At 58.1% G+C, this 9,712-nt stretch overlaps 1 protein-coding gene across 3 annotated transcripts in view; it reads left to right on the top strand.

Moving 5' to 3' along the window:
- Positions 1-8,613, top strand: part of ABCC8 (ATP binding cassette subfamily C member 8) — a 73,395-nt gene extending 64,782 nt beyond the window's left edge. For 2 of the 3 annotated variants that reach the window (XM_025894335.2, XM_073882835.1), the window contains exons 30-39: positions 3,139-3,241; positions 3,798-3,911; positions 4,230-4,350; positions 4,447-4,577; positions 5,504-5,582; positions 5,792-5,900; positions 6,318-6,421; positions 7,194-7,327; positions 7,823-7,885; positions 8,419-8,613. In XM_025894335.2, coding sequence (XP_025750120.1) covers positions 3,139-3,241; positions 3,798-3,911; positions 4,230-4,350; positions 4,447-4,577; positions 5,504-5,582; positions 5,792-5,900; positions 6,318-6,421; positions 7,194-7,327; positions 7,823-7,885; positions 8,419-8,556 — 1,096 coding nt within the window. In that variant the 3' untranslated portion in view covers positions 8,557-8,613. The remainder of the gene's footprint in view (positions 1-3,138; positions 3,242-3,797; positions 3,912-4,229; positions 4,351-4,446; positions 4,578-5,503; positions 5,583-5,791; positions 5,901-6,317; positions 6,422-7,193; positions 7,328-7,822; positions 7,886-8,418) is intronic. The other variant, XM_073882836.1, reaches the window with a different exon arrangement.
- The last annotated feature ends 1,099 nt before the right edge of the window (positions 8,614-9,712 follow it).

The raw sequence follows: 9,712 nt of genomic DNA on the forward strand, positions 1-9,712 counted from the left end.
TAAAAAGACAGAGCTGAGTCAGATGAGCCCGGGTCCTGGAGGCATTTACAATCCAGGCTTTGAGCAGGCCAGCGGAAAACCATGTGACAGGTACTCTGAAAGAAAGGGGAATGCAGACTATGGGGACATAGAAGGGAGGCAGTCACTGAAGACTTCACAGAGGAGAAATTGTCAGAGCCAGCATCAAAGGGTAAATAAAAGTTCACCAAGCTGAAGGATTTCCCCGCAAAACTTCAGTGTCCCTGCTTTCCACCCTCAGTCATGACGTTGGGCTAGACGGGAGCATCTTAGGCTGCCTGGGGAGGAGAGGGACCATTGCTCCCTGCCCCAGTCTCTGTCTGATGTATTAGAACATCTCTCCTCCAGCCAAACAGGCCAGAGACCCCTGCCTCAGACAGTTGGACTCTGGTCTCTAAGCCTTACCCAGAGAGTGATTCCAGGTTATTTTTAGGATGGCACAGCTGTGCAGGGGGTGACAGTAACCATGCGACACCAAGTCCCATGTCCAGGAGTAATCCCAGGGCTCCAGGACCAGCCAAGAGGATTCAGGGAGGCTTGCGTCTCCTCCCTCCAAGCCCCAAAGCTCCAGGAGAGGTGCCCAGGCCCCTTGGTGCAGCACTGTGGCCCTATTGACTCCCTGGGCCATCTGCACCAGTGAAATGTCCTCTGAGGGGTCTTGTCTGAGTGAAGGAAAGCAACGCTGAGCTCTGCCCTGGCCTTGGTCCACTCCCTGGACAGCCCTGCGCTGTCTTCTGCGCAGAAGCCCCTTGGAAACTGGCATGATGCTAAGGTCTCCTCCGGGTCCCCGTCCTGTCTCAAGCCTGCACTTCCCCAGGTCCTCTGACTTCGGGGGCCCTCCACACTGGCGGGCCTGGTCTCTACTCAGTCTTAGTACTGTTCCTCTTACACGTGTTGTCCTGGCAGCCTTCGGGCTGGGCCTGGGGCAGAGAGATTGTGACTTTCTTCCGGGGGGGCTGGGCCCTCTCAGTAGGATCTGAGTGGATGCAGCATCCTGCAGGCAGCCTCAGACCCAGCCTGTGGTCAGTCAGAGGAACTGCTGCTCAGTGAAGCCTCCCACGCCCTACACTGACACAGGGGGGATCTCGACATGTGGATGAAGGACTTTCTAGTCCTCCCTGGATGTGTTTAATTCATTGGCTCTTGCCTAGCAGCCTACCCTGCTGAGAGCTAACTAGCATTTACTGATTGTGCGCCTCACACATGCCAGGCACTGTGCTGTATGTGTATTATTGCATTTAATGCTCACAAGAGCCCCATGACATAGATTCGAGCAGCCACGTTCAACAGATAAGGCTGAATCACCAACCTGAGGTCACACACAAGGTCAGAGCCAGTGCTAGGCTTGGAACCCAGGCCTGTGGGACCTTCCGGTTTCTCTAGGAGGCCCTGCCTTTTCCCAGAAAAGTTTCAAGAGTACCCCAGCCCCAGACTCAGTGTTGGGCTCAGAGGCTGTTTCAGCCCAGGTTGGAACTATTAGTGTCCCCATTTTACTAATGAGGAAACTGAGTCTTGGGCCTGACACACAGCCAATTAAGGAAGAAGGCTCAGATCCAATGTGGGTCTGCATGGCCTACGCTGGCACTCTCCACATTCCTCACACTGTCACACACCTACCCCAGAAGCCACACCTCCCACATACACCCTCACGCACACCCACCCCTCAGGCTTGCCAGTCACACACACTCGGTCATACCCTTCAGACTTGGGGCTACACACTCGCCTCAGCCACATGACCCACCACCACCGTGCTGTGCGATCGTACACTCTCTCACACCTCAGAGCCTTCATCTGCTCTCCTCAGACACATGGGTCAGGCACAGCCCCTCCGCCCAGAAATAAAGCAGAACAAACACCTTCCAAGAGTGAGAAGCAAAGGCGCGGTAAGACTTGTCTTGAGCCTTCTGAGTCCCCAGTTGTTTCCCTGAGACCAATGCTAAGACGGCTTCGGCTTCCATTTGTTCCTTCGCTCACCGTGAAACAAGTGTTCCACCCCCTCCTCTGGGCCTGGCCAAACCATCCTGGTGTGAGGGAGTGGACAGGGAGAGTGATGCCAGGAGCCCAGGCTGCTCAGAGAGAAAAAGCAGGTCCATTCGAAGTAACGCGAGAACATCATGAGGGCACAAGTGAAGGAAAGAAGTCTCTGGGGTCAGGGAAGCTTCCATTTGTTCTTTCAGCAGGTATTTATTGACAGTGCTGGGGCTAGGGATGCCCTGGTGAACAAAACAGCCATGGGCTCCATTCTCATAGAGTTTACAGTCTCGTGAGGGAGATAAGCAGCTAGAGAAATGAACATAAGAACAAAGGTTATGAAACAAACAGGCTGCAAAGATGGGGAACCATAGGCCAGGAAAGGCCACCCTGAGGAGGTGTCATTTGAGGTAAAGAGAGGAGTCAGCCTTGTGAAGTGCAGAAGAGAAAGCATTCCAGGCAGAGGGGACAGCATGTACAAAGGCCCTGGGGTGGGAAAGACCTTGGTGTTGTCACAAAACTGAAAAAGGGCAAGTAATAAATTACTTTATTGTAATTTCTGTGGCTGCAAGGCAGTGAGCAAGGGAATTTGTGGCATGGAAGGAGGCTAGGTTGGCAGGAGCCAGCTCACGCAGGCTCCTGGCAAGGAGGTGGTTCTTTAGCCTCAAAACCATTGACATTCCAAATAGGAGAGAGATGGGATGTAATTTATGATTTACAAAGATTATGCCAGCTGCTGTGGGAAGACAGCAGGTAGACCTATGGGGAAGCTGACGCAGTAGCCCAGGCGAGAGGCAGGCAGAAGCAAGGACTATTTTGGAGGAAGAAATAAGAGGTCTTGTAGAGAGATTGGATGTGAATCCAGAGGACTCCTTGGATTCTGGCCTGAGCATCTAGGTAGGCAGAAGTGCGCTTTACTGTAATAGCTAGACCCTGAAGAGAAGAATGGGTCTTGGGGTGAAAGCAGGAGTTTGAAGGAGGTGGGAGTCTTGACAAGTTTGAATAAAGTAGCAAGGAGCCGGGAGGGTCATCCAGAGAGGAATGGCATACATAACGTCAGACACAGCATGTTTACTGGCTGCTTCTCTGTAGGTAAGGAGAGGCCTGGGGGTCATGTGGACCCTCAGACCCTCCCCATCCTCCCTCCAGGTATGAGGCTAGGTTCCAGCAGAAGCTCCTCGAATACACAGACTCCAACAACATTGCCTCCCTCTTCCTCACGGCTGCCAACAGATGGCTAGAAGTCCGCATGGCAAGTGCCACCCACCCCCCACCCCGGGCCCTGAGACAGGGGTTTCTGATAGGGGTGTGGAGCCAGAGCAAGGACCAAACATGGACTAGAGGGTGGGAAGAGAGGATGGAATAGCAGCCCGTGTGTGCACATGGGGCAGGCGCCGAGCCCTCCTCTTCTCCCAGCCCTGGCGGCCCTCCCTGTGTCTGCCCTGAGCCTCCTGTTCCCCATCCCTGCCCGGGGGCTTGTGCACCTGAGGTGTGCACCAGTAGCCGGAAGAGCTGTGTGTTTCACTGTGATGAGTGTGTGTCTGAAGTGGGCCACATGACGTGCGTGGGCCAGCTGGTGAGGCATGCACATTCAGGCCCGCACAGACGGCTGGGGTTGGGGCAGAAGCCGTGTGCACACGTTGTCTCCTGGGGCTCTGGCCTTCAAGGCCTCCTGCATGTCTGATGATGTGTAGGTGTGTTGCTGGGCTGGGGTAGAGTGTCTGCTGAGCTGAAGGGAGTGAGGTGGGTTGGGGGGGCACTGTGGTTTCAACCCCGGAGGACCCACACAGGCTCACCTCCCCCCGCAGGAGTACATCGGTGCCTGTGTGGTCCTCATCGCGGCCGTGACTTCCATCTCCAACTCCCTGCACAGGGAGCTCTCTGCTGGCCTGGTGGGCCTGGGCCTTACCTATGCCCTAATGGTGAGTGGCAGCAGACTGGGGCAGGGGAGGGCTCAGATATCAGCCCTCAGGGAATCTCGGAGACACCCTCCAGGCCCTACCCCAAGCTACTGTGAGTCTGATGCGGGAGGGACCATGTGGGTAGGAGGGCTAACCCAGGGCCGGAGCCCCAGACAGGTGGTGGGTAAGGATCCACGTTCATTGTAACCCTCCCATGCCTCCAGGGAAGACCCCCCCCGAATAGCAGCCGGAGACACTGAGGGCCCCTGGCCCCCTCAGCTGTAAGAAGAGCCATCCTGGTGGCCCGGGTTGGACCAAGTGCTCACTGACTCCCCGCAGGTTTCCAACTACCTCAACTGGATGGTGAGGAACCTGGCGGACATGGAGATCCAGCTGGGGGCCGTGAAGCGCATCCACGGGCTCCTGAAAACGGAAGCGGAGAGCTACGAGGGGCTGCTGGGTGAGAGGCCCGGCCGAGGGGCACGTCGGGGGTGGGGGGTCCTCCGGGATACCAGCGGTGCCATATCTGCTGGCTGAGCCCCGGTCTGGCCCCCAGCGCCCTCGCTCATCCCGAAGAACTGGCCAGACCAAGGGAAGATCCAGATCCAGAACCTCAGTGTGCGCTACGACAGCTCGCTGAGGCCAGTGCTGAGGCACGTCAACGCCCTCATCTCCCCAGGACAGAAGGTCAGCGGGCGGCGGGGCGGAGGGCTGGACTGTGGCACAGTCAGCTCACGGCCCCCCGGGGCCTTCCGGGGCTCCCAACCAGTCAAAGCCACCCCCCGGGTGCTGGCCCTGGGCTCCTCACACGGACAAGGCTCAGCCCACCTCTCCCCTGCTCCTTCTGCTGCCCTCACTCACCCACCAAGGAGACGGACACCCCAGACTCCCCTGGCTGAGAGGGCTTTGTCAGGGGCCCCCTGAGCTTCAGAGCAGGTCCTCGGGACAGAGAGTGGGGCCGCACTTGTCTGGCACTCTGACCCAACTCTCTGACGGATTCCCTCCTCGTGCCCCCTCTGCTCTGACACTGCCCCCCTCCTTCTGTCTCTTAGTCCCTCTCTGTCTGTGGTGTCTGTCTCATTCTCTCTGACCTTCACATGTACCTCTCTCCCTGCCTCTGGACCCCCATCTGTCCTTACCTCTCTCGTCCTTCTGTGTCACCATCTCTGTCTTTGTACTGGTCCCCCATTGTCCTTTCCGTTGGTACCCATGGGCCTGGAAGCAATGGGGTCAGAGGTGACTGCAGTTTAAGGTGAAGCACACAGATACGTTGCTGCAGACCTCACCGAGCCACCCCCAGGCCTTCCTACCACACCCGCGCACATACACCACACACCGGGGCCCCCAGGCCCCCTGCAGCCACGCACCAGGCACAGCAGGGCCTACACCCAGGCCCAGGAAATGGACATATACGCCCTGTACTTGCTTGTGGGTCCCTGTGAGAGGCCCCTCTGGACCCAGGAAGCAAGCCCAAAGCCGGGGCCCAGCCCTGGCCAAATAGAAGCTGGTCAGAAAGGCAGGACAAGAGATGCTGTGACGTCCAGTGCCTGCATAGCCCAGAGCTAGCACCAGAAGCTTCCCCAGGCACTCACAGTACCTGCTCCTCTCTCCAGATTGGGATCTGTGGCCGCACAGGCAGTGGGAAGTCCTCCTTCTCGCTCGCCTTCTTCCGCATGGTGGACATGTTCGAAGGTGAGTGGTGTGACAAGTGCCCCACGTGTACCCACAGCCACCAGATGGGACCTCAGTCCTGGTGTATGGTCAGATGTCATAGGAGGCCCAGCAATCACTGCCTCCCCCTGCATCCTCGATGGGACCCATGTTCCCAGGCTCAACCTGTCCCCGGCACCACCAGCTCCCCCGCTCCTTGGTGCCCCACCCGTGCCCCTGTCCCCACACAGGGCGCATCATCATTGACGGCATTGACATCGCCAAACTGCCGCTGCACACCCTGCGCTCACGCCTCTCCATCATCCTGCAGGACCCCGTCCTCTTCAGTGGCACCATCCGGTGAGCCCCACCACTCCCACGGGCCCCCCTCCCCGTCCCAGGCCCGGTGCCTTGCCGCTGGAGCATGAGGAGGGGAGGGGTGAGCGAGGCCCTAGTGCTCAGCTGAGTACCCCTCCCGGGGCAGGCAGCCCAGCTCAGGCTCTGGGCACTATGGGCCTGCCTGGTGCCTCACACTTCGACCCTCGCACCTTTCTCTCCGCTGTGGGGCCCTGTGAGGTAGCCCCATCAGCTCTGCCGGGGGGCAGCTTCCCCCCACCTGCTCACCAGCTTGCGGCCCCCTCGGCCGGCCAGCCAGGCCCCCGCGGCAACCAGTTCTCACTCACTGCTCCCTTCCCCAGCCTCGCCCTCGGCCAGTTCCCGGGGACAAGCCAGCACCCTGCTTCCCTCCCTAAGACGACTTTCTGTGGCACCCTCCAGATTTAACCTGGACCCGGAGAAGAAGTGCTCTGACAGCACGCTGTGGGAGGCGCTGGAGATCGCCCAGCTGAAGCTGGTGGTGAAGGCGCTGCCGGGCGGCCTGGGTAAGTCCCGCGGGAGCCGCGGGCCGGGCACGAGGCCGTCTGGAAGGGCTAGGCGGGAAAACTCACACCTGGGTCTGAGGTCTGCCCTGGCTTTAGCCTAGGGTCTGGCAGGACCCCAGAGACCATTCCGTGTCCCCTTTTCCCTTACGGGAGCTCAGAGGGGTCACGTGAGTTGTCCCAGGCCACAGGACTGGTCAATTCAGGCTAGCTCCACCTCTGCCCCCAGGGACCCAGGAGTCCGCAGGAGTCACTGTGGGAGTCCATCATCCCACCACAGTGTATTCGGCCCTGCCCACCCCGGCCACCAGCCTGCGCAGCTCTGCCCCGAGGAAGGAGAGGACAGAGGGGCAGCACTCCAGGGTGCAGGGAAGCCTCTGCCCCTCACCCCAGAGGGCTGCAGAGCCTCGGTGTATTTGCTACAGCCCCTGGGGCGGTGGGGGCCGGCCAAGCCTTAGCCTCAAAGACTCGCCCCGCCGGTGCCCACACACACCTCAGGCACCTACGTACTCAGTGCACACGCCCCCCTCCCGGAGCCGCCCGGGGCCAGGGCAGTGCACCCCTGCAGAGGGTGCTCCTCTCTGTAATTCATGCAAATGGCACCTGTGTCGTCGGGTAAGGTGCAGCAACCCTGCACACCCCCGGCCTCATGACACACGCCTGCATATTCGGCCCTGTACATACATTTCCTAACACCCCCTAAGCCATGCTATCTACTAAACTCCCAAAGCCAGACTAGCGCAGCCCTGCTCCTCCTCCCCGGGCCTGTTTTCAGATGCCATCATCACGGAAGGCGGGGAGAATTTCAGTCAGGGCCAGAGGCAACTGTTCTGTCTGGCTCGGGCCTTCGTGAGGAAGACCAGCATCTTCATCATGGACGAAGCCACGGCCTCCATCGACATGGCCACGGTCAGTCCAGAGCACAGCCGTGGGGTGGGGTCTTGGAGAGGGTTGTCCTGGGGCCTTGGGGTGAAATTTGCACAAAGTGGTCCCGAAGCTCAAGTTGTCTTTAATGTCAAGGGCCATTTGTGGCAGAAAAGGCAAAGGACTGGAGGGACCCTGACTCCAGCTAGTTTCAGGGCATGTTTGTAGCTCACAAACACACAAGCTGCACACAGACCCAGAGAGACTTCACACTCATCACCCGCCACACTGCCCAGCCAGACACACTCACAGCACACACACGTGCACAGAGCTGAGCCCCCAACAGGCTGAGCCCTGCCTCTGAATGCTAGAACTTGGTTGGTCCTATGGGGACAAGGACCAGACAGATGGAGGGAGGGGTGGGCTAGGATTGGGGTCACTTGGGAGCTGGACCGCAGACCTGGGCCCCACATCCCCAAAGCCAGGCCAGACCCCATCCACTAGGCAGATGAGCCAACCACTGCTGCTCCCACCCGGCAGGAAAACATCCTCCAGAAGGTGGTGATGACAGCCTTCGCAGACCGCACCGTGGTCACCATCGCGGTAAGGGGCCCCTTGTTGGGGTGCGGGGCAACACCCAGAGAGAGGCCTGGCTTCTTGAGGCTTTCATCAGAGGGCAGCCACCAGGCTTACCCGGTCCTGGTAAACAAGGAGAGGCCCCTGGAGCAATGATGCAGTCTGGAGGGCTTGCAGGGAACCTGGACCACAGGACAGGGGGTGTGGGAGGACGTACACCTGCTCTTCCCTCAGATCCCTCTCTCTTTCTCCAGGCTCCAAGGCCCACCCCTGTCCTAAGGCCCCCCGGGAGCTAGGCTAGGATACCTTCTCTTAGGAAGCAGGGGTTGGGCTGTGAGTCTTGAAGCCCAGAGGTGAGGGCAGAGCCAAGACTTGGTAAGGGGAGAGGGTGTCATTACTGTACAGAGCGCTTGGGGTCACAGCCACCCCCAGGAAAGGGCAGTGGCCACAGAGATGGGACATTCCATACACATGCCTCCTCCCCCAAACTGCAGAAGAGACACCCTCAGCTGCCCCTCCCCCCCCCCACCACCCTGATCAGCCCCCCCCACCCCACCCAGCACCGTGTGCACACCATCCTGAGCGCAGACCTGGTGATTGTCCTGAAACGCGGCGCCATCCTTGAGTTCGACAAGCCAGAGAAGCTGCTCAACCAGAAGGACAGCATCTTTGCCTCCTTTGTCCGTGCGGACAAGTGACCAGCCAGAGCCCAAGTGCCACCCGGTGCCCCAGCCTGCCCCCACCTCCCGCCCGGGCTTTCTAACTGTAAATCACTTGTAAATAAAGAGATTGGTTGTTTCCTACCGGAGGCCTCTTGGGTCTGGTGGGCAGGGGTGGCCTGTGGGGCATCGGGCAGACCTGAGGCTGTGTGAGTGTGGCCAGAAGTGTGTTTCCTTATCTGTGAAGTGAGGTTTGTATTAGTCTGCTCAGGCGGCTATAACAAAATAGTGGACTAGGAGACTTAAACAGAAACGTTTTCTGACAGCTCTGGAGGCTGGAAGTCCAAGATCAAGGTGTCATAGGTTTGGTTTCTCCTAAAGACCGAATTACCTCTTCACAGGCTCTGTCTCCAAATACTGTCACACTGGGGGGCTTCAACATGGGCATTTAGGGCTTTAACAAATCGATTTGGGGAAGGGGACACAATTCAGTCCATAACAAGGGTTATCACATTTTTGTGATTACCTCATTAGACAAAGTAGTCCCCTTCCTTCTCACTTTATTTCCTGGATTAGTACCACTTCCACGACAAATGACAGGAACCCAACTCAAAGGGGCTTACACAAAAACTGGAATTCATTGCCATATGTGATGGAGAAGGCCAGGAGGTGTAGGGCTTCAAGCATGGCTGGATCCAGCCGTCTGCCGGGATGCGTTTCCATCCCTGGGTTCTGTCTTCCTACCCCTCCCTGATGACAAATGGCCACTAGCCCCTCCAGCTTATACACTACGCCTCTGAAAAAGAGATGGTTTTTCCCAATAGTCCCAGCAAAAGTCTTGGGAGCAAATCTCAACGGACCAAGTTGGGTCGTATCCCTACCTCTACCCAATCACTGTGGTCAGAGGGCTGGGCTACACTGACTGGCTAGGCCTGGATCACATGTCCCCATCTGTGTCGCCTACAGGGAGGCATTTAGAATGGGAGAAAGGTGGTCCTTCAGAGGGAAGCACAGTACATAGACCACAAGTCAGCCAGGTGGTGGCTGGAGATGCTGAGGCCCAGACGCTGGGGAGACCCAAACAACAGATATCTTCAGATTCTATCAACATCATGAAACAGGAGTGCACACCTCCCCCAGCCCAGAAATGGCAGGTGCTGATTTACATATCATGTTTGTATCATTTTCACATTGA

This window comes from Callorhinus ursinus, unplaced genomic scaffold (genome assembly GCF_003265705.2).
Source record: "Callorhinus ursinus isolate GAN/ISIS: 27379988/994484 unplaced genomic scaffold, GSC_fseal_2.0 scaffold49, whole genome shotgun sequence".
Taxonomy (NCBI): Eukaryota; Metazoa; Chordata; class Mammalia; order Carnivora; family Otariidae; genus Callorhinus; species Callorhinus ursinus.